General features: G+C 38.4%; 1 protein-coding gene across 3 annotated transcripts in view; it reads left to right on the top strand.

Moving 5' to 3' along the window:
* Nucleotides 1–25,646, top strand: part of LOC131033672 (uncharacterized) — a 116,431-nt gene that overhangs the window by 36,140 nt on the left and 54,645 nt on the right. For 2 of the 3 annotated variants that reach the window (XM_057964941.2, XM_057964943.2), the window contains exons 3-7: nt 3,130–3,214; nt 23,334–23,436; nt 23,701–23,785; nt 23,928–24,014; nt 24,211–24,305. In XM_057964941.2, coding sequence (XP_057820924.2) covers nt 3,130–3,214; nt 23,334–23,436; nt 23,701–23,785; nt 23,928–24,014; nt 24,211–24,305 — 455 coding nt within the window. The remainder of the gene's footprint in view (nt 1–3,129; nt 3,215–23,333; nt 23,437–23,700; nt 23,786–23,927; nt 24,015–24,210; nt 24,306–25,646) is intronic. The other variant, XM_057964942.2, reaches the window with a different exon arrangement.

Below are 25,646 nucleotides of genomic sequence, written 5' to 3'. Positions count from 1 at the left end.
TTCATTTTGAAGGAGGCCATAGAGGAGGTTGGGTCTTCTAATGTTGCGCTGGTTGTGACAGATTCATCCGTGTTTGTAAGTTAGCTGGTTTGATGGTTGAGAGTGCTTACAAACATATTTTTGGACTCCATGACATGTACATGCTTTGAAATACATTGGCAAAATAGATTGGGTGAAGGTAGCACTGCTTGAAGCTAGAGACATACAAATGTTTATATGTAACCATCATACTTCACTCGCACTATTCCGGTCTTATTCAAAGAAATAATTTTTCAAATGAGTTGAGAATAGATATGCTAGGTATTTTATTTTGCTGGAGAGGATGTTGGAGGTGCAAGATGCTATACAATCCATGGTGGTTTGTGGAGAGTGGAAAAAGTGGGCTCAATCAAAGATAGAAGAAGGGAAGGTTGTGAGAGAAAGTGCTTAATGACACTTGGTGGTCCAATATCAGGTAAGTAAAATTGTTTGAGTTTGTACTTCTTTTTTTTACTTTTTATTTTAAAATTTTAATTTTCTTTATTAGTAGTATTAATATCATAATTTTTAATTTAAAAATTTAAATGTTGCTTGTAGATATATATGCTCTATCATATCACCTGTTGTGCGGGTAATTAAGTATGCAGATATAGACTCTCCTAGTCAAGGAGAGATTTATGAGGCTTTTGATAGGTCCACTATTGCACAAAAAACCCCATTGGATTGTAGAAATTTCATGGTAGGGACACACTAGAGTTGAAACAACTTGCTATTTGTTTACTCTCAGAGATTGCTAGTTCCTTTGTTGCAGAGAGGAATTGGTCCACATATGGCTTCATCCACTCCACGAAGAGAAACAAACTTACCTCAAAACGTGAAATTAGCAGAAAAACTAGTTGCAAATAGTGCCCTAAGACTTCAGGATTGACACACTATTGAGTACCAATAGACTCCAACATCACGTTGGGATGTTGATCTTGAAGATGTTAGGCAGATTGACGAGTAGGAAATGCAACCAGAAATAGTTGGGCGTCTATTGGATGATCTACTTTGGATAGAGAGTGACAATGACATGCATAGTTCTTTCGATATTGATAGCCTGAATGAGGCCTAGTCTTATAGATTGTTGTATTTTGAAATTTGACACTTGGAGTTACTTTAACATTAATTTTAAAATTTGAACAACAAACTGTTTTAATATTGATGTTATGAATCTCATGATTAATTTTATTGCACTTTATACTACTGTTATATTATTTTGGTGAAGTTTATACAGCTGTTATACTATTGCTGTCATGATTTATTTATATATTGATATCGTTGTTGTTAGTTATTGACACATCTGTTCGTGTGTGTGTGTATTTTGAAAAATTCATATATCACATACCCCTGCCATCCTGAAAAAAATGGTCCTCAAATTGCTGTCCCCAAAGTGCGTCTCCTGCTGTTTCCCTGCCCATGTCCCTGAAATGCCTTGGAACATAAGTTCAATCTTCATGATGTTGGAACATACTTTATCTTCTATAAAGTGATCTTAATGCTGAACAATCAATCTTGGGGACTTGGCCCACTGGAGTACACAATTTTGGTTTCTGAGTCCTAATATACCTGGTGTATAATATGCTGTTCATGATAAGTAGAAGACGTATAATTGTTATCCGCTATCCTTTTTGAAAGTGTAATTTTCTTACTCATTTTGATTTAATGTTCAATATAGCTTGGAGGCATGGTTAATTAGATAGATCTGTTTACTGATTAGTCTGTATTTGTCATCCCTGCAATCTTCTAGGTTTGGCATGGGTTAAAGATGATCATTGCTGTTTTCTTTCGTCTTGTACTTCTGTCAAAGTGACAATTTGCTTAGCAAGCATGCTTCACACCATGAGGAGAAACAATAAATCTGCTGTAATATGTAAGGAGACACATAGATGGAAATCAGGAAAACCTATGCTAGGTAATTAGATTGGATATATAGGTTACAATTAACTTGTAGTTTGTGGGAAGTTTTCCATGCTCAGAAGCTAAGTCACAGAAATCGGCGATTTTCAAGCATGAAGCTCGATTTTTATCGAATTTCAAACTTCTATGAAAAATTTGTTCAAATTTGGCCATAAATTCGTACAGTCAGGACATCATTTTTTTAATTAATGTTAAAATTTAAAAAACGTTTTTCTAGGGTTTCTGAAAAGCGTTTAGGGTTTTGTTTTAAGATTTTCGGAAGATTTTCTCTATAAAGCGCTGCAATCCGCCTCTAAACACACAAGTCAGCTGGTTGAGGGTATTCTTTGTATCTGCAACTGCTGGGTCGCGGGTATTCTTTGTATCTGCAAGTTTGCAACTGCTAGGTCGCAGGTATTCTTTCTATCTGCAACAAAATTTATTCGTGGGTATTCTTTATATGTTAAGCTATTTAGATAATTTATTAGAAGTATACATATATTTAATAAATAAACAAAATTATATAAGTCGAATTTTATCCGATTTTTTTTTCGAATTTTTCCCTTGTCAAATTTCATCCGAATTTCATGGCCGTCGAATTCGAACCTTGTGACTTAGCTTGGAAGGTATATTTTAAACATTTTCATGTAGCTTTGTGGAAATGTGGAAAGCCTTTCACACAAATATGTACACAGACACATGGATTTACACTTGCAGAGTATATGAGGAATATTGCATGAATAAAAATATCTTACGTTAAGAATGGGTTATCGTAGGCTATCTCCTTGAAATCACGCATTAAAAACCTGGATCAACTTTGACAACATACTTTTCAAGTGATAAGGGCTTAGTGTGAATGCCAGTACCCAGCTTCATAATATACATTATGATAATACATGTGAGCAATTTTGTGTTGGGAGGATTCATGAGTAATGAATGTTCTTATTAAAATTATTTTCGTATTCTTCTTCCTAAATTTCGTACATATAAATTTGTTCAAGTAAAAAAAAATAGTTTAGAATTCTTGAGTAATGAATGTTCTTATTAAAATTGTTTAAATGAAATTTGTTCAAGTTATATAAACTATACATAGTTGAAAACATGTTTAAAATTGCTAGTGCTGGCTAAAGATAACCTACCTTGTCAACACATGCAAGTTCTAATTTTATATATAATTTCCTTTCTGTGACACTGGATGTATGGTCTTTGTAGAATCCATCTCAATTGGATGGACCTCGAGGCTTGATAACAATCCCCTCAAGTCCACCGTTTGACATTGGAGTCGTTGATAGGGAAGGTATGTCCCCCAAAAATGCACTTCTCTGTTTCCTGTTTTATGGTTGGTTTGCATCATCCAGTCTTTTTGGATTGGAGCTACAGGGCTTCTAGTGATCAAGAAAATTCATTCCGTGCAAACAAAAAAATGTTTTATTATAGAATTACTCCTTACAAACAAAAATTCTGTACTGCTTTGCTGGTGAGTAGGAATCTAGTGTCATCTTTCTGTTACAAGATATATGTATACAGAGTACAGTTTGTGGTATGTGCCTTTTCCAAACCTTGTGCTCTCTGTCTAAATGCGACCATATGAGATATTTGTTGAAAATAAAAATGGTATAAAAATATCCTGCATATGATATATTCGAAGACACTATGCAATGCATTAGTGGAGATTAATTAATTTGAACATCATCTGGTGCTTTTTGGTTCCCATTTGTCAGCTCTGAATTTTATCACTTGTTTATACTCAAGTACTTTTTGAGTTCATATCTTAAATTCGATTTGCCACTTTGGAATTTTCAATACAGACAGATATTCTTAGTTGCTGGATAATTAAGTTATGCCCTACTTGAAGTGTGTATAAGATCATTTAGATTAATTATGACTTCTAAACCAGCATGTGTGTGTGTGTGTGTCTATATACACATGCACACACACACACACGCATACATACATATGTGTGTGTATACATACATATGTGTTTGTATATATTGAAAAATGGCAACATAAAATAAAGCAGAATTTCTTATCCAGACAGCTAAAATATTTTACCAAAATAGAATTGTTCCAGGAGATTCAATTACACAGCTTTCCAACATCTGATATTAGAGATTTCAGATTACAATGCACAACTTAATCACAAACTTAATCAAATAGAGATGTACCATCAGTCTTCAGAATTACAAAGGTAGCATTTGTGTTTCAGAAAAAAACACCATCAGACTTGTTACATAATTCCAGTTATAATTCCAGATGGATCGTTTTCCAGAAAAGACTACATAGGTAACAGAGGGTTGGGAGTAGCTCCTACATACAGTAACCTTGATGACTCCAGGGCCTGATTATCGATATTCTTACTCCTTTGCACTTACAGTTGCAAGCAATCCCTCAATAGTCGCACCATTAGTTTCCATCTCGAATGATGAGCTTGCCGAGTCTGGGTGGTTCCTTGGTCTCAGGTTTGATTCTTTCTGAAAATACCAGATTGTGTCCTCTTCTTTGCAAGCTACGGTCTCCTCTACACAATGCGCTAGAGCTGGGCTTGCCTGTTGAAGACACAGCAAGGCTGCAAACGCCTCTTTTGTACCTTTAGGTTGTGATCCTTCTATATTCGTCCTGTGTCGGCATGTTCTCCTCTGCAATCAGGTCTTCCTCCTTTGGCTGTGGTCTGCTTCTGCTTTAAAACATTAATGCTGTTTAGATACAATCAGTGAAAATCAGAAGGCTCAGATAAACAAGACAAGGTCAGGGGCTATGTCCCAACCTGCTACACCCTGGGTTGTCGTCCAGAGCTGTAATCGTGCACCAAGGCTGAGTTTATTCATCCAAGCATGGAGCTCCCCGCAAAAAAGGCACGCCTTATAAAGGTTTGTGTGCTGCCGTAAGAAGGAGCCAACCTTAGGTCAGTACAAAAAAACATTCAAATAAAGTGAAGTAGGAAATTCAAATTATAATATCACATATAATAAATAGCCTACAACATATGGTTTGTGGTGAACATTTGGATCTCTTCAGCCTCAACATAGACTTGTTTGATCCTATTTATTTTCATACCCAACTTCTGTACCATGAGGTTTTGTGAATGAACAACACAAGTTGTCCAAAATATATAAGGGAACCATGTCTCAACTAGCATACTAGCCGCTTTGCAATTATTTGCATTGTTTGTTATAACTTGGACGACATTTTGAGGATCCACTTCGTTATAGAAGAATGCTAGCAATAAATTCTACATCCTTCCCCCGCCCCTCATAAACATTAACAACGACTTAAGAAACATTGGCCCTTATGGCACACTGCAGTCACATCAATTATGGCCCATTTTTTGCATCCTTCCATCCTCAAAAATAATAGACACACTCGTTTCTCTCCATGAGGCCTTAATGGGAGCTAATGGAGTTTCGATATGTTTGGCCTCCGTTGACTATAAGTGCCATGAATGTTCTCTTAACTTGTGCCTATGTACATCTTTGGAGCTTCATTTATTTTTCTTACCTTGTCTTGCCCATAGGGTGATCAAACAACAACGCGAGAGTTATGGGGTTCAGGGGTCGGGAACACCTCATAACTAATACCATTGGGAGCAACTGTGAATTCATGGACATCTCATAACTAATACCATTGGGAACAACTGTGAATTCATCCCTTAAGGCATGCAAATAAGTTTAACTCCAAATCAACAATCTCAATAGTGAAAAGTGTTGGGGTTAGGGTTTAGGGATACTTCATACTAGTACCACATCATAAGTATTTTGGCATAGCCAATTTTGAAAACGTATATAGAAGAAAACGTTAGAAATTGGGGATTGTAGAGGCCAAGAAAAAGGTACCGGAGTAAGGGATGGCCAAAACTTTGGCTTTGAAAGGTAACCTAGTGTAAGAATTGAAGAGTTGGGGTTCAAAGGAAAAGCATGTTGGTAGAGAAAAGTGTGAAACCTTGACAAAGGCAAGGGGAAATGAAGGTTTGAGGAAATAGATGTCTGGAAGGAAAACTTTGAAACCCCAATAGGAAAGGGTAGCGAAGGTAGGGATTAGATGAAAGGTATTTTCATATGGGAAACTTCAATATCTCGATAGGGACAACGGAAAAGGTGGACTTGGAAAGAAAGGCATACTAGAAAGGGAAATTGCAAAACTCCGACATAAGAATAGTCCTTAGAAATGTGAACATAAAATGTCCACACTTGGAACTTTTGAACTTTTGCGACTTTTAACATATTATAGGCACATGGGGGATGATGGAGAACAACACATGCAAAATTTGACTAGGGAGACCAATTAGGAAACATCCTAGATTGGTTATCTATGGCAAGGAAAAATAAGGCCAAAATGCATAAGAGGGCTACGAGTTCAAGCAAAAACGAACACGGTCAAATGGGGTGCCAACAAACTATTTGATAGAGAAATTATTTTCGTGAAGTTGAATTAGTGGGTATCCTAGATGGAGGTTTATTTTAGCCATGGTCATTGTATTTATCGTGAGCATGTTTTGTTTTCCAAGCTCAAGTTAATAGACCATGCTCTCCCATGGTATGAGAGTGTAATGTCCCCTTTCTAGGCGTTTGGAGATGAGCAGGGGTTGACCTATCATTCGAGTTCCCATGGGTCAACAATATGGTTAGGGGACTCATTTTGAGGGTCATGGAGCTTTGTAGAGGCTTTGTGAGCCGTTTTGGACCTTTAGACGATAGCTCCTACATTTTAGGATTGTCTTGTTGTGACCTAATCACACATCACCCCATCCCAGATAGGGACCCCCTAGCTTTTAGGCCCTTTCGGTCGTTTGGTCTTGGTTTTTGTGTGTGTTGGTGGCAATCTCTTCAATCTCTCCGCTTTGCGGATGTTCGGGGGTCAGTTAGAGGTGATCTGCTTCTTTGTCAAGTGAGTTCTATGAAGTCTAGGGCCTGTTTTGTCCCTTTTTAGGGTTTCTACCTTCTGTCCTAGATTTTAGGGGTTTTTGTTAGGGTTTTGGGAAAACTGAACATACAATTGGAATTAGGGCCCTTCAAGGAACCTCCCAGTAAAATTTGAGCCCAAATGGAACAACTTTCTATTTTTAGAAAGTCCCTATTTTTTAAGGATTTTTCCGAGTCCCAGAATGTCGTCATTTTGCCAAAAATCGAACTTACTATTTTTAGTAAGTTTCTATTTATAGTAAGTCATTCCTGCACCCTGTCTAGGGGTCTAACGCTGACACTTTGAAGGTTTCTATTTTTGGAAAATCAGTATTGGTAGGGTCAGTCAGACAAGGCGACAAGGATCAGACGTTCGCAGATATTTCTAATTCTGGTAAGTCAGACAACAGATAGAGAAAGCCAAAAATTGATCAAGTGCTGGAAGCCTATGCCTAAAATGGAAAGCTCAAAAAATTCATCAAGGTTCACGAAGTCATTCCAAAATTGCAAAAGGGTCAAATTATCATAAGCCTGGAAAGTTGAACTAGGAAAATTACATGAATCCATGGCATAGTCAAAATTGCGCCCAAGTATGCAGTTGGGCGCTAGAATGGGATACCCATGGAAAGAAGACAAATTCCATGAATCCTTGGCCAAAGCAAAATTGCGCCCAAGAATGCAGTTGGGCGCCAAATTGAGGAAGGCAAGGACAAATAGAAAAAATGAGAATTCCTTGCCCTGGTGGAAACAACACCCAGGTATGGACTTGAGCGCCAAAATGAGGGTCTCAGGGATTCACAAAAAATTCCATGAATCCTTCTCCTAGTGAAAATTCCGTCCAAATGAGGTGGAGGGCACCAAAATGAGATGTCCAAGGATAACATGAAAAAAATGAAGATCCTTGGCTAAGTGTGATTTGCGCTTAGACATGAGGAGGGGCGCCAAAATGGTATACCCATGGACAACCAACAATTTAAGAAAATTCCTTCTCCTAGTCAAAATTGCGCCCAAGTATGCAGTTGGGCGCTAGAATGGGATTCCCATGGAGAGAAGACAAATTTCGTGAATCCTTGGCCAGAGCAAAATGTCGCCCAAGCATTGAAGAGGGCGCCAAAATGGGATTCCCATGGATAGAAGGCAAATTCCATGAATCCTTGGCCAGATGAAAAATCCGCCCAAATGTGGACTTGGGCGCCAAACTGGACATTCCATGGAAGGCATGGAAAATGTAAAAATTCCAAGGCACAATGAATTCAACGCCCAAGCTAATAAGTTGAAATTTTGCCTAAGGCATGGAATCCAAGGAGTTGAGAAATAAAAAGCAAAATTCCCCTCGGGCAAATTTTTGAATTTGCTATTTTTAGACACCGAATCTCGACGGAGTGTGGAAAATTTTATAGATTCGGAATCGGGGTGAAATTCTCCATCAAATGAACCTGACTCCTAAATTTTAGGAGGATTCCTAAAAAATAGGGATGTTGAAAAGACACATGGAAATTCCTTCAAAAGCAGGAGGCGACAAGATTACAATAGAATCAAGCAAATCCTGAGAGAATCCTTCAAATTCCCTCCAAAATTGGAAAGAGTGAAAATCAATGAGTTGGCAGAAGGAATATTCCAAGTATGGCGCATGACTTGGAGTATTTAAGGAAAATTCTAAATTTGAACTCATTCGCATGGGAAGTTGCTTTTGCATGGCATAGTGATTGGGGAAAGTATGATGCGTCATGAATACAATTACTAATTAAATGCCTCCTAACTTAGCAAGACGTCTTGAAGAATTTTATATAAGTTTGGAAAGGCATTTCATTTCTCACGTGCAAGATTCAGGGAAGAAGTGGAGAAGTGAAAAGTGGTCATACTTAGTCTCTGTTTTCATCATTTTCAAGGTGCTTCCAGGATGGCGGAATCAAACAAGGTAGCTACTATCTCCAGGCAGGCATTGATCAAGGCAGAAATGAAAAGTTTTCTTCCTCATTCTCGGTTGAATTCAAGATGGGATGAAATCAGCGATACTAACCTAGGCACATTCAACTTGGCTGCATTCAAGATCCAAATGTTCGGAATAGCAGGGCACAATCCATCCCCGACAGCTATCAGAATTGTGAAAAGTGGAATAGTTGCGGCAGCTGGTTTTCCTCCTGCTATTCAATGCCCAGACTCTTGGAATGTGCAACACATTATAATCTGGAGCGAAAAACAATCTCAATGCTAGATGGCAAGTTATTGGCAACATTGACTCCGGAGTCAATTGGTGAAGCTTTCGGAATTCCTTCACATTATTCCATGACGTACAGGACCAGTAGTGGAGCTCAAGCAGTATATGAAGCAGGCCCTGCTAGGCGCGTTGATTTGATCAATAAGCAGTGGTTGCTGAAGGCTAGAGTGTACGCTTCCAAGATGCCCAAAATTCTCACAATCTTCGAGTTCAAGTAGGAGTATGTAGACTTCATAAAAATGCTAAGCAGAGTAATGGGATGCCCACATTCGATGAACTTTGAGGCCTAGATGTTCTTCTACATAGGTGGGATCATGAATTCAAATACGCTGATTGACTGGGCTAGATTGATCAGTCACTACTTGCATGAGCAATTGAAGAACCTAAAAGAGAAAAGGTCCTAGTCCTTTTTCATGAGCTCCTACCTATTCTATATGCTTGCACGAAGGGGAGGATTCGATGGGCTGCCAACAAGAGGAATCATGGGCTGCGGACCAGCTCAGTTGAAAGTACATGAGTGTCATCCCCAGCTGCATCTCCACAATGTTAGTCCTTACAGGTTGGCAAATGACACCTTCACCATGTACTTGACACAGCTTATGTAGAATAAGTTGCACGTGAGGTTGTCGCCACAAGCAAGTGCCTTGGTCTAGAAGTATGGAGCCACGTTCTTGCAATTTCCTAAATTCACCTACATCAGAATGCAAGGATTCTCCTTCCAGTCATACAAATTGCCTAGATATCCGTTAGACAAGCTTGTATTGCTTGAGCTCATGAGGCAGTTAACTGCCTATGATCAGGAAGAAGAAGAAGAAGCAATCAATTTAATTTCTAGTTGTCTTGGGTGACTTCATGGAAATATGCCCAGGTTTGGAAGCTGCTGAAAGTGCAGCAGGGGAATTGGCGTTCTATCGCCTGCCATTTTATACATCCAGGACCCAATATGATCCTTATAGCCAAATTAGGAAGGTTGCCGACGTCAAATTCATACACAAGTTTCACTTAGAGGATTACTGGGCAAGTGTCGAGGAAGTGCTGAAATTCACTAAGCACTGGATTGACAGGCAGATAAGAAAGTTGGTGGAAGAAAATGTCCATCTAACATACCAGCTAAAGGGAAGTTTGGATTCCCATAGTGAAGCAATTGAAATCTCTTCACAGGTTTAGGCAGGAAGGGAAGCCCGGATGGATAAAGGGAAAAATGCCCCAAAGAGACCAAGGACAACAAAGAAGAAGGATATCCAACAGGAAATCCCACAGGAGGTTCAACAAGAAGCCCAACATGAAGAACCTCCACGAAAGAGAGCAAGGACAGAAAAGGAGCATTCACCAGTTAGTTCCTCGAGCATGTGGGAAGTGGAGATGTTTCCACATTCCACAGGTCCATTTCTAGGGAGCGTTCCAGCACCCGATATACTTAGCATCAATGCTTCACAAGGCCACCGTCGACTGAGAAGTTAGAGGGAAGAAAGTCCCCCGCACTGGGAAGAAGCTAGCCAAGATAACTTCGCGGAGACTATCCTTGGTGAAATGGAGGAAGAATCTCAGAAACAGGAGCATGTAGAAGATCATAGCCATTCCATCCCCGCTCCAGACTGGTTGATAGGCAGGCTGGGGAATGAAGCAGAAGGAGGAACGAACCCTGCTCAGGAGTTGAAGAATTATTGAAGAGAATGGATCGGCCAGCGGAAATAAAGGCTCCCTGGAAGTTTTCCAAGGTGGTCAGGGAAGAATCTGGATCCCGGACCTTGCACATTGCTGAACCTGCAGTCGATAAAGATAGGAGTGAGATTAGGCAAGAAGATTACGTCATTAGACAAGTTGATCTTGGCCATGCTTCCTGTTGGTAGCACATATAAAATTTCCATTCTGTATATGTCCTTCTTCGAGGTAATGCCCATCGAGTCTGTTGGTCAAGTCATTCACTTAACCTTCCTCATGTAATCCAGCTATTGTTTTTTGTTTAAGTTCCATTGCGTTGAACTTGAACCTTGAACTTGAACCTTTTTGGTTCAAGGTTCAAAGTTCAACGGGCGTTGTTTTGAATGTTTTTTTTTTGCTTTCGCGTGGTTTTAAGTCTTCACTAGTCCTTGCCGGTGTTTTACATTCCTTGAACCTTGAACCTTGAACTTGAACCTTTTTGGTTCAAGGTTCAAAGTTCAAGATTTGTCATGTTAATGATTTGTGTCGCGATTGTTTCGCAAGGGTTAGAGTTCAATGTTTAGGCTTCTTGGAAAACATGTGATTTGGCGTGAGGTGGCGGTGCGGATTTTAAGATATGATAAACGGCCGCAGAAGAGAGGAATATTCTTTCTTCCATGATTTGAAATCTGTCATTTATAGCAAGTATGGTGTGAAGATCCGTAGTGTCAGAAGTGAAGTGACTTAGCATTTAAGGCATGCTCTAGCGCAATCATTTCAGAGTAAGGTCACACGAGCGAAGAGTAATGGAGACAGTTTATGGTAATGATGGGTAAGATTTGCTCGGCTTTAAAATTGAGTAATTGTCATGTCGAGATTATCATTTTCTTTGGATAAGTTTTAAGAAGAAGTTTTTGGAGCGGGAGAAATAGACTGCGATAGGGGTTTGCAGATGACAGAGGGAGGTATGTTCGATAACTTTCTCAATTGTTGCAGTTTGTTTTAAAAAAAACCTGGGTATTTTGTTAGCTGTTTGTTTCCGTTTTCTCTTTCCTTCTTCGCCTGGGTCAATTGGAGAAAATCACCAGCTAAACATGAGGCCTACTTTGCCCAAATTAGTAAACTCGTCTTCCCTTGTAAGCTCTTTACCGAAGCTAGGTGATACAACATTAGTCCAACTGGATTTAGATGATTTTCTAGAAAGAGTACGGAACCCAGACGCAAATCTTATGATGAGAGATATTGCATAGAGCGGATTATTGGAAGTAGCTGCATTTCCCACAGCTGCTCCTCTCCCTGAATTAGTTTTAGAATGTATGAATCACTATGATAAGGGTAATAGATGCATAAGGAAAAACAATGGTGAGGTTTTGTTATCCATTGATAGACAGATAGTAATGGCAGCCATGGGTATCCCACATCAGGAACCCTATGAAGATTGGACGATTGGGAAATCGTATGGAATTTTCTCTGAGAAAAAACAGTATTATAGAACTGTCATTGCACAAAATTGGCTTTTAAAATTCCAAAAAGGAGGTTCAAGACTGTCGAGACCCCTGACCCGTGAGCATTTAATTCCCGCAATCCGAGATTTGGTAATATTGTTGAGCAGAGTAAAGGGTAATTCACACTCCTCCTATTGGGAGGACTGGATGTATTTCTTTGTCCAGGTCACTCTAGACAAAAATCGGTTCATCGACTGGGGAACCGTTATTGTGGAAAGGTTACATGAAGGTTTGAGTAATTACCTTGGGATGGCAAACTTTTATATGTCTTCATACCTGTTGTATATGCTTGCTTGTGTGAGGGAATGGTCTGCATTGTCCCATGCAAAGTGGGTTCAAGGCATAAAGATTTATGAGTATCACCCCAATTTGACTTTAAAAGGGCATGTTGACGATTATCTCCGCTGGAATGATATTTTTGTTGGGAGATTGACCTTTGAATTACAAGGTAACTTGCATAGGAGGATGTCTGCAGAGGCTGTTGAACTTGTTAACATCTATGGCAGTTTCTTTACACAGTTTAATCACTTCACTTACCTAAGGGTTGGAGGTTTTAAGGGTGAACCCTTTTGGCTACCTAGGTATGTTTTAGACTCCTGTATTTTGATTGAAGTTTCCAGGCAGCTGGCTTATGTCGCAAAGGATTATGGTGAGGACTCAGACACAAGTGGAATTTTTCCCATCGACTTAGGCCATTACAGTTGTAGGTTTGTCTCTGATGCACTGAATCTTGAGCTAGAATTTAAGAGATTTCATTTGAAAACCTTTGTGAAAAGGGATAACTTTGACAGTAAAGGTTTTATTGCTCAATATGTGAAGAAGATGGTGCCTGATCAACATGTGTCCCAGTTGGAGGATTATTGGGAGGGCTGCCCGGATGAATTTGAAGTAAGGAAAAGGAGTTGGTCCAGGTTAACCTTGAAACAAATCCATGACATGAAATTGCCAATGGACACTTCAAGTGTCACCACTGATGATGAAGATGTATTGGATTTCGAGTTTATGAAGCGGGTACATAACGAACCTCTCCCAGAGGTGGATTGGAGTAAAAAGATGGAAGATAACATTTAGATACGCACCTTCAGCGTAATTTGCAGGACAAAAAATTGGCTTAGGAGTTGCCGATTTCGCCCGACGAGAGCAACCAGTTCAAGAAACGAAAGTGGGAAGGGAGATACCACAAGCAAAACTTCTATTTTAACTAACATTCCCGTTTCTGTTGCAGGAAAAAGGCAGGCAAAGATTAAAGAAGAGAAACTTGACATCGAGGCTGAACTTTCTATTGGTGGCCGGGTTACCAGGTCTAGGTCCAAGAAGAGTTTTCAGCTGCCGACTCCCCATCTCATTTTGGATTTGGACGCAGAGGAAGCACTGTGCGATATGACATCCCCTGTTCCTGATACAGACAAGGTTTCAACTGATGTAGATACTACTTTCCAAGACTCAGAGACGCTTGATATCCAGTCTCATGCAGACAGTACCACACTGCCACCTTCAGAAGGATCTCCACGCACGCCATCTAAGGAACTGACTCTGGCACCCAAGTGGTTAAGTGACTCAATTACCAGGAAAAAAACTGTGGTTCCTATTTCGGTATTAATGGAGGATGCCGTGAGTTGTCTGGGAAAATCCACGAAGCCTAAAAGGTTAAAAATGGAGGCTATGATTGGTTTTGACGAAAGCACAAAGCACTGGATTGCAGACATTGCCAAACCCGCGTCCGATAAAGATGCTGTTACTGCTTCAGAAGCAGACTATGCCATTGAATGAGTTGATTTGGGTGTGGGAACCAGAGCCATAGATGTGAAACATTTGGAGACTTCAACCAAGCGGATTATCTCTCGTATTTGGAAGGATGAAAGAGACAAGGCTGAATTAAAGAAAAATCTAATGCAAATGGCTCAGTATATTCATGCTCTTCAGAACAGCCCGTTACCGCTGTCTCAAAGTTCAGGACTATTTAGTTTGAAAACACTTGGTAATCGGAAATTCTTTGATGAGGTTCAACAAAACAGGATGATTGCTGAGGTTTTCTCAGAATGGCTCACCTCGATCATGCATCAAGGGACCAATTACATAACGGATTTAGTCCAGATTTTCAAAGATGCTAATGAAGTCACCAAGGAATTAGACGCCGACTTAATCTCGTGGCAGAAAGAGAAGACTAAATGGGCAGTGATTTCAAAACAGATGCGCAGAGATGATTAATTAGTTTAGCAGCCACATTAAACAAATCAAAGTGGAGAAATCCTTGGCTGTGGGTGATTTTACGAGGATTTCCAAAGTAGAATCAATGCTCACAGTTTGTCTTGATCACCTAGACTCACACAGGGATAAAGTGCAGATGATGAAGAGGAAGAAAGAGCTTTGGAAGCAAAGAGTAATTCACATCAGTTTGCCGCATGTAACTGTAATTCAGGAATTTTTGAAGGTGCATCGAGAGTGGAGTGCGGCCAAGGCGGTGATGGTGTCTGTCCAAAACACCAACCCGGGCGATCCGACCGAGACCGAATCAACGACATGACTAGCACTGCTGGCAGTTGTTTGCCAACAATTCTAGTCATTTTTAGTTTCGGTTATGTAGTTAGGGTAGTTCTCTATTAACTCTTGCGAGTTAATTTTACTTATGGTTAAAAACTATTGGTCTGGCGACCTATTTATATGTTTTGTAATGACTTTATTGGTGTTCACTAAGTTTTTGAAAAACTATCTTTTAATTTGGGTGAAAAACTTTGCGTATGTAGAAAGGTGGATGATCATCAATGAATGAAAACCTCGTTAAAAGTTATCTTTGATTTCAAATCTGTGTGTTTGATATTTGGAATTTGATTTCTGTGAAAATCTGTTTCAAGGAGAGAGCCGTTAAACTTTCTATGTGTGCAGAAAATTATCAGCAAATTTCATCTTTAAAGGCTTTTCATTTCGTTTTAGTGTACATGTGAAGTCTGTCGGCTTTATGAAAAGAGTTATATATGAATCAGTGCTTGTGTTCATTTCGTATTGACTGGTGAATGCAATTACCTTTTAGTGCTTTCTGGTGAAAAGCATACTATTGATTGTGTGTAATTTGGAGCTGATTGAATATTTATTAAAGGGAGTTGTACCTTAATTCAGAGGTTAATCAATATAATGATTATCCAACTGATTGGTAGAGAATTTGTCTTTCTTTCCTTGAGCCATAATGTATAGAGATTAAATTAATAAAGGGAGACAAATCTGTTTACCAACACTTCCACAGGTCAAGTAGTGGGAGACTTTGAAGAATCTTCCCTAGCCATAAAGGAGAAGTTGCTGAAATCAAAGGCAAAATGTAAGCGGCTGAGGGAAGAAAATAGAGTCCTATGCGAATACATCAAGATTTTCAAAAGATCCCTCAGGGAGGAAGGTCCTTCATTCACTCCTCCTCCCTCCCTTCCCAAGGAAGTGGTTGATGATGCATAGCTTATTAGAGCAATGGCGCAAAATTCCCGGGAATGGGTAGAGGATGTTTATGCTGAGGCAGAAAAATTCATTGAGGATCTAGCTCAGCTTCATTTGAAGTTCGTGGCCCTCCTAAACAGATTAGAGACAACAGAAGGACTATGGGAGGATGTAGACGTTTACCAGGACTTAACCATTTCGCGACTCAGGGCTTTGACGAAGATTCCAAGGCAAACTCTGGTGGACGGGAAAGTGATCCAAGAAAATGAAGCTTATGACTTTCCCCGATGGTTCTACGCCATCTGCTCGGGAAAGAACACCTTTGAAAAATTCAGCATTAACTCTGTCACCTTGAAGGAGTCTATCAGAGGGGTACAGGAAGAAATCCTTAGTGCAATGGAAGCATTGTTTACGAGGAAACTCAATGATGGAGGAATAATGGTGAACTCTCTGAAATCCCAGTTGCACGATTTCTTCTTCGTAGGTTCATTCTCTAAGGAACATTTTGCAAATGTTTCTTCATTCTCCGGTATAATGAAGAAGACGTAGGAAGTCATGATAGAGTGGGAAAGCTTCTTTTCTAAGAGCGAGGAAGAAATTGCCTTGATGGAGTTTAACATTGAAAATGTGCCAAGTGTCTCCATCGGAGAATTGGAAGCTGTCGTCGGTAGATTCATTGCATACGCCATAAATGAACGAGATAATGGTCGTCCATTTTTGGATGAAAGTCTTTTGGTTGAATAGTAGTGGCGTACTTATTGCTGAAGGAAGGTTGACTTGGCGTGGGTCCAGTTAGTGCATGTCATCATTAGATAAGGAATCTTCTTGCATGTCGCCTTCTCATTATGGTTTTATGACAGATTCTCCGTGCATGTCGCCGTCACTAAGAGAATGATGGGCATTTATGATGGTGTCGATTATATTCTGAGCATAATCAACATCATGGGGCACATTTAATTTGCTAGTGGACGCTATTTTAGGCTCTTTAAATTAATTGTACATGGGCATAATGAGTTATTAATTGCCGATTCCTACCTTGTTGCACCTTGAGTGGGGAATCTTTAGGGCAAACCCTAATTAGGGTTTTGCATGTAATCATGGCCTAAGGCCTATATAAAGGGGTGACCCCCTCATTTGTAAAGGGGAGAGACTATTGTCAGAGATTGTTGCTAAGAGTTTTTTTGAAGCAAACACTTAATACATTGTTCCATTGTTGGTGTGTTCTTGTGTTGTTTTGGAGCTCGCATGGTCTCATTCTCTTCATAGATTAGATTTGCTTTCATGTTGTTAGACGAACTGGATTTGATAGGATCGCTTGTTGCATACTGTGCAAAGTTAGCCTGAGCCTCCGTTATATGTGTATGTTTAGCTTCGATTATTAGAAGAGATTGTTCGATTTGATGGTTTCTCTTGATGATTTGAAAATCTTTAACACACCCTCTAAAGATTGCACCGCCTTCGTGTAGTTGTGCATTGCTGGCAAAGCGAAGCGTGGTTGGATTTTGCGCAAGTTATCCCGTCTCCTTGTTCATAGGATTAGATTACTTTTAGTCTAGTTTTTCTCTACCCTACTCTTATTTACTTTCCGCATAATTCAAAATCCAAAAGATCCAAAACTAGAGCTTTCATTGCAAATCATCCGTACAAAAATCCTTGAGCTTGCATAAGTTTTCTTCAACACACGTAAGGCCCCCTTGGGTTATCAACAAACCCATCAAACAACTGAGTCACGTCCATGCACTGAAGGAACCTTGGAATTAGCCGTTTGAACTTTAAGCAATCCTAGCATACAGACTAATCTTGATCAAGAGAGGATAAGGTGACCATTGGTGACTTTATTCTGTGTTAGACGCAGTCATAAAAATACGTCAACAGGTCTCCTATTTTTTAGGGAGAACTGGTAGTTGATTGGATGACCACTCGAGGGACCAGGGAGCAGAGTAGGATCCTTTTTGAGCAGTTACAGGTGTTTGGAGAGAGGTTTCTATGTTTTTAGGGCGAGTCCCTTCTTTTTAGGAGGAACTGGCAATTGGCCTGCAAGACTCAGGAAACATCAATGATCACAGTGCTTCAGTCGGAATTCAGTTTTGAGTCCAGATTTGGATTTTATGTTTAATTCAGAAGCTGGTTGGAATAAATAAATAATAATAATGTTACTTTATATTATTATTATAAAGTAACAAATAGGGCCCCCCTTGTGCCATGGAATGGGAAAGAGTCCAAACATGACTACGTATTAGCTGAAAAATCCGATTTCCTCTTGTAGTTGTTGGGGGAAACTTTATCCAAGGAAAATCTTTATCCTTCCATCTTTAAACAACACCTTGACTTTTTGTGACCTATCATCTTATATGATGCGTTGGCTACCAATAAGGTAACACCTCCATCATAACTTTCCTATTCACAAAACCTCTCCTCCTAGGGAGTCATGAAATTAAGCACCTAAATCCAACGATGGATTAAGATGTGAGTGCGTACTTGAAGATGCCATATGTACTTCCCTTAGTTCTTTAGGGGAGGTGTATGCTTATTTGGAAGGGGCATTGTTAGCTTCATTTCTTCTGCCAACATTTTAAAATCTGCATTGCTTCCTAAAATGCCCAGTTTCATTGTAGTTTCAACATTTCTTCATAGGTCATCTTGGTGATTCAAATTCACTTAAGACTTCTATTGTTTGTTCACTTGAAATGTTTTCCTTTCTTCTCTGGGAATGATTTTTTAGAAACAAGACATCCTTTGTTAGATCCTCCATGAATATTTGCCTCATCTATTTTGATAACAAGGATGGACCTACCTCATTATGTTTTAATTTAGATGATGTACTGCTAATTGCCATAACAAGATCATCCCATGAATTTGGCACAAATGCAACAATGTAATACATGTATCTTCTTCATCCATTTTAACATCAATTGAGGTTAATTGACTTACTGCAATGTTGAATGTATTCAAATGCTTTTTCATAGAGTCCATCATTCTTCATTCAACTATTTTTGGATCAATCAACATGGGCATGGGTTTCAGTGTGCACAAACATTATGGCTAAAGCTTTTTGATATTCGATTTCAAATGCAGCTCTGTGTGGTTTCTCTAGTAATTGTTGGACCATTTTTGTTTTCTACCATGCTTCTTATATTATAATATTATTAAGGATTAAGGTTACTTGTACAACACTTTTCCATTGTGTAGTTTGACTTGGCGAGTCAGTCTGTGAAAAGTTGGCAAATTTTGACATTTGTGAAAAGACAAAAATCACAAACCAAAAAGAGAAAAAAAAAGTCTAAAAACTAATAAATTGGTACCATTGAGGCTTTCTTGTTGCTCTCAAATAATGCTTTGGTTCTCCCTGAACCAGAGTCTCTTCTTACAACACTTTTTGTTCCTCTTGCTTATTCTTGCTTGCCCTCATTATTTCGTCATATAAATCATCTCTTACTTCAACTACTACTTCCCATTCTTGAGTTTTCCCCTGAATTTCTTCTTTTTTGTCTTTGTATTGAATTCTATCCTTCAATTGCATCAATGCAAAAACCTCATCTTCTATATAATCTAACTTGTCTGAAACATTTCATTTTTCTGAGTCTTTCTGGTTCTGTTTAAAACTTTTGGTCATCCTTTACTATGGTTATGTTGGCTTCCACTGGGTTGCACCGATAGATTCTACTGTTTACAAAGAAAATTCCCTTTACAAAAAAGTTATAAGAATCCCTTACAATAAAAACTTGTCTTCTTTAACCCAACCAAAGTAATGTGCCCCTAAGACAAAATATTATTCCTCTTATAAAATAGTTGTATGAAAAAATATAGGATACCAGGACAAAGGGTCTGCAGCATTATTCCCTCGATTTGATTTTCCCACAATGAAAAAAACTGCAGTGTTTGCTGTGCATGTCATATTTTATTGTTGTGTGTAGCTGTTTCTTCACTGCTGTGTATGGCTTTTCCCACCTGTCTGCATCGTATCATCTCATGGCCTCCTTTTCTAATGCATGCCTTATATGGGGGTTGCTTTCTCCTTATTCAATGCACTTCCTCTCTGATACTTTCATACCATCCGTTTCACACTTGTGATTTCACATCTGAACATTACAACAGAAAGACTTCATTCCTCCTCGTTTTATTTTTAATTTATAAGGGAAATTCATATCAAAGAAATTTTAAAATAAACCAATCTTTTATCCTACAAATTACCTACAATGTTTATCCAAACAGCACATTCAAATTTGCGAGAGCCAAAAATTCTCATGCTCAGTGACAATTAAATTATTCTTTCCCTACACAGAAAACACTTGAATGAATCGAAAAAGGTCTCCTGAACTCTGGTTGGTGAGACAAATCTTGTTGATCAGTTGTAATGTCCCCGTTTTGGATTAACCTGTAATTAGCCCTAATTTCACAAAATCCACATAAAGAGAACACAACGTAGATAGAAATATAATCCTGACTCAGGATTAGGATGAGATAAACATGGAAATCTGCAATCAGATTAGATGATATATAGACATTATACTTATGATTTTTCCACTTTATAGTTAAGGAGAAATACACTTATACACATGAATCTATTTGATCTCAAGGGCTCAATCGAAATGGTGGAGATAGGGGATGATGTGGTGCCCTAGTTATGGTGTACCTAGCGAAGCTTGTACGCCGTTCTCCTCCATCATAGCATTCTTCTCTCCTCTTATGTTTGAGTACCCTTACCTAGTTTCCCTCCAACAACTAACCCATATGGGGTACATAGGGAAGAGTTGCAATAGGGTGCCCTAACTCAAGCCTAGGCCCAAGAGTGGAACCTTTGCCCCTCTTGGCCTCATGTGGTCCTTAACCATCCATGAGGTGGCATGCCTAGTGAGCCCTCACCATTCTCCCTTATTGCTCTTTCTCTTTGTCCCAATATGTTCAATTATTGTAGATTTGTCCCCCTTGGCCTCATGTAGGTTTACCCATGCTCATGAGGTGGTGTACCTAGCGAAAAGCTTGTATGCCGTTCTCCTCCATCATAGCATTCTTCTCTCCTCTTATGTTTGAGTACCCTTACCTAGTTTCCCTCCAACAACTAACCCATATGGGGTACATAGGGAAGAGTTGCAATAGGGTGCCCTAACTCAAGCCTAGGCCCAAGAGTGGAACCTTTGCCCCTCTTGGCCTCATGTGGTCCTTAACCATCCATGAGGTGGCATGCCTAGTGGGCCCTCACCATTCTCCCTTATTGTTCTTCCTCTTTGTCCTAATATGTTCAATTATTGTAGATTTGTTCATTATCAATATATAGATATAGATACACAACCATTCTTATATAATCATTATGAATATTTAAACATATAAAATCTGTCTATTATGTATTTGTGTTTATTATATCATTATGGATATCTAAATATATAAATATGCATATCAATCTTATTATGTATTTATATTCAGTATATCACTATAAATCCAGAACATATAAATCTGTGTATTAATCTATTAATACTTATTTCATATGTGCACAAGAAATTCACTATACATTCATATCAAGATGCTGTAGTTTCCTATTGAACAATCCACCTGTATTGCTGATGTGATTTAATGAAGATCTGTTCTCCAAGTATGATTGATGCCTTAATCTAGTGCTGGGAGGATCTCTTATGTCCCCTGCCAGGCATTGGAGGGTCATGATCCTTCTCCACCGGTTACAATGTTTGTGGAGGAGGCTTCCTTTCATAGTTTGACCGCTGCCTTTCTGTATAAACTAATCAATGTGATCACACCTTTTAACTAAATTCCTTTGATGAGTGTAACTGCTGCATGGTAGGAGAGAGTCGATCATTAGATTTAATTCTGTGCCATAACAACTCAATTTTATGATAGGTGATTTAGAGTATGCTTTTTCAACTCATGAAATTGTGAAGTCTTATGTCTGTAAGACAATTTCATCTTCAGGTTCATTGTACATAGAATATCAGATTGGGGGCATGACATCAGAAGAAGAAATTACAGTGGGTGCCCATATGCAGTATACTTATTTAAGAAATAGTACATTGCAAGGGGATGGCAACCCATAGAAAGCCAACCATCACAGCCTTTCTCTTTTCTCTTTCATTTTTAAGTCTCACTTTTCTCTAATTTCTTAATTTCTAAATGTGAGGGTGTCTCAAATAAGATGCATAACTCACTTTTGCTTTATAAAATATTCCTAATGTCTAAAACTTAAGACTCATTTTCCATTGGATTAAATATCCAACAATTTGTGACCTTTTTTCCTTTCATACTTTCTATTTGGAGACATCTCTAAATGAAAATAAATTTTTTACTTTCATTTACTGATTAATCTCTAGGTTGCTGGGAGATGGGGGTACTTGGAGACGTTGGAGACTGGTACTGGTACTGGTACCGCTAAATTTCAAAAATAGGAGACGGGTACTTCAAGGCACCACTTTTTTTTAAACATAATTTAATAATTTTTTAACAAATTTTATGATATAGAACTTTGAAAACAAGAACAGTGGTAAAGTTTAACGTTAAAATTAAATTTGAACAAAAATTGAAATTAAAATTGCCTATAATACTGGTACCATAACCACTAATTTCTCCAACTTTATATCCAATTCTCTCTGCTGTCTCTATGTTTGTGAAACTCCAGCAATCTTTACTGCCTAGAATAATCTATTTTTATTACATCAAGTGCCTCTAGATTTGGACAAGGTGGGAAGCGGTGGGGGGGTGGAGAGGTGGCAGAGAACAAGTTTTAGGGATGGTAATTCCCATGGGAAGTTACAGAAGGGTAGATAGGGACATAAGGATAATGGCGGGGGATGATTGACATGCTAAGAATTTAGAGAAGATACAGTCTAGGTTTTTGATTTTTCTGTAGGTTCCACTTTTTTGTGTTTTTGAGGTTTCAAGGGAATATTGCTGGTTAATTGCATTTAAGAATGATGTTAAGGAGTTTTAAATTAAAATTGCAGGGCGTAGTGGCTAACCTGGTACCCTGATTGGAATGGAAATGTTTTGGACTTATCTAGGCTTCTCTTTACGAAAGGGTATAGCTATTTGGATATCCCCAACCTGACTTGTTTCCTTTCTCTTCCCAGCAAATGCAGGGTGCAAACGCCTTACTCTAGGAATGTTTCTGTGTGCAGCATAAGTATATTTTCAGTCGGTTTTTAAAAATCACTATTTTAGTACTTTTCCAATTTCTGTAATGGTGGGATTTTTGATCAGTCATTTGTTACATTGATTTGTGATTTTACTATGGTTTTAATAAAGTTCATGACTGTACACAACATGGTTTTCTGCATTGTTATGAACGTTATGATTATCACAACTACCTTTGAAGTCAATTTGATTCCATTAAAAGTATATGCTTTCTTACTTGTGCTCGTTATTCATAGTCCTATCTTTGCTTATTGTGTTTTTCTTCTTTTTGCAAATGCTATCATTTCTTATATCCTTAGGTCAAATCATTTGAGAAGAGAATTTTGCAGATTGTTAAAATCTATCTTAGCTTCCAGATACAAAAGTCTCTAGGTTTGAAAAATATTCAGAAGATGCAGTACCATACCACTGCTCCATTTAAAATCTATTTTAATAGATGTGATATCCGGAAATATCTGCTTCCAACTTGTAAATTGCCCCAACTTTCCCTGTCAAATTTCAGAAAGTAAGAGAGTTCATTATTTAGGAGGTCAAGTGGTGGGCCTAACTAATTGTGGTGGATTTTAGATGACTAATTTTGCGTGGTGATATTGGATGCAGAGCTTTTGACTGGATGCATTCTACCTACCAGTTTGTCACGTGATGTGCGTTCTTATGTTCGATCAATTGCCTGGTCCCAACTGGGAATGGCTGGAAATGGAGGGTATAGATATCCTTGTTTTTGTTTTTCTTCACTTGAGTTTGTATCTTCTCTGACTTGTTGCCTGTGTTTGATTAAGAGTTAGAAGGTTGCTATATAAAATGTATGACAAGCAATGTTGAATTTTGTAAAGGTTGACTATTGTTTAATTAATTACATCTTCTTATCACTTAATCAATGCTAGAGAACATAGTAACGATTCTTTTACCTAAGTAAATCCTACAGAGATCTTTTGGTTTTGAGCTAATATGTGCAGTGCTGTTGCAGCTGTTTGCTTGCTGTTTGCACAACTGATGGTCGTGTTAAGCTCTATCGTGCACCATATTGTGATTTCCGTTCAGAATGGGTAGAGGTACATATTAATTACAGAGATTTTATTTTGATCTCTCATTAAATATTATTAGTTCACAAGATATTTGGGATATAAATCTTGAGTGCCATATTGTCAGATTATGCTTTCGTATTCCTTATTGCTTATGGTTGTTAATTTGCAGTTGCTAGACATATCAGAAATGTTGTACCACTACTTTGTGAGCAATGAGTTTGACAACCTTGAATTAGGGTTTGCTGGAATTTCTCCAGTAAGTATAATTTCATTGATGTTTGAATACTACTTGAGGTGCACTGCTGATATTGTTTGTGTATGTTTAATCTCAATTCAGAAATTTGTTGTAAGGCAAGGTTAGTGTGTTCTGCTAAATTTTTTTATGTTAACAGGCACTATTTATTACACTTGCCTACATTATACTATTGCATTACTGTGTATGCTTTTTTCAGGAGAGGACAGTTTCAATTGATGATCCTTTGAGGGATATGAGTTCCAACTCAGTGCAGGAGCCTCAACATAGAAAAGCAAAGCACGCTAGAAAATGGTAAATTATTGCATTCAGATTTCTATGCTTCCTTGAATTTGAAGTGTACGTGGGTTTGATATCCTTGAGATGGTAACTGCTATATGATGACCGAGGTTAAGCTTTGCCAGTCTGTAGAGGTATTTTCAGTGTGTACTGTAACTGTTATTATATGTGAGGTGTTGTCAGTCTCAATAGATGAGTCTAATCTTTAGCAATAGTTCTTGAACTCTGATAAGCAAATATTACTAAATATGAGGAGAAGAATAAGTTATGGTTTGTTTTCTTAGTTTTAATTGATTGGGATTGCAAATATGGATCTACATAGATGTAAGTAGATCATTTGGTGCTTGCTAGAAATTCAAAATATTTTTGAAGCCTAAGGAATTTATGCCTAAATGTAACAAAGCTTTTGCTTTTATTTTTGTTTTGATGGATTGCAGCTTATATTACCTTAAAAATATATATCAACTACACCAGCTTAGCAACAACATTACATAGAAATTCTTGCCATGAATATGCCTGAAAATCTAGCACTGGTGTTGTGGCGAAGGTGGCACGGACAACATCCTTGCCTGAAAAATTCAAACTACGACAAGGAAAGATACATCTTGGTCAACCAACTTCAATTCCACCAAGTTGAACAGAAAGCTCAACCAACCCAAATTGCATGCTTAAGAATCTGGCAGCTATCCCTGATCACTGAAGCTTCCCCGTGGAAAGGACTCTGCCAAGGAACAGGGGGAATGAGTATGTTGTAAAATTCAGTTTGTAGCTATGACGAAAAACACATTTCTAGAAGATGTGACTCTGTGACAGACTCCCTTAATCAGAGAGATTGAAAATAGAATCTGCTACACTGTGTGAAGTCTGTATTTGGTATTGCCAAGTCGTAGTTATATTGATATAGCCAATCTGCATTGACTGAAAAAATCTTCAGAGCTTTTTTGTGTCCATTCAATTTCTTTATCATGATTTCTCTAGTACTTTTTGTGACTAGGGTTATGTAAGTATTGATGCTGCCAATTGGAATACCAATCAAGGGGATTAATAGTGAATGCTAATTCCTACAGTTAGGGATACAACATTGTTTACCTTGCTCGCATTGGGCTTTTGTAACAAAAGAAGCTTTTGTGAGCTTTACTTGAAATTGGTAGGTAATTGTAGTTAAGACCAAATGATGAGTTCAAACAGCTCTTTATATTATATTTGATTTCAGCTGTACTCAAAGTTTGAGCCTTGCTTGCACAGTTTGTGTGCTTCTGAAGGAACCATCGATTCATTGTGGAGGTTAACTTTTGCAATGGTCAGAATAAGTTGTGATTAATTATAAGACAACCTTGTGTATAAAGGGATTCAGGC

Source organism: Cryptomeria japonica, chromosome 5 (genome assembly GCF_030272615.1).
Source record: "Cryptomeria japonica chromosome 5, Sugi_1.0, whole genome shotgun sequence".
NCBI lineage: Eukaryota > Viridiplantae > Streptophyta > Pinopsida > Cupressales > Cupressaceae > Cryptomeria > Cryptomeria japonica.
This window is presented reverse-complemented; position numbering and strand designations above follow the sequence as displayed.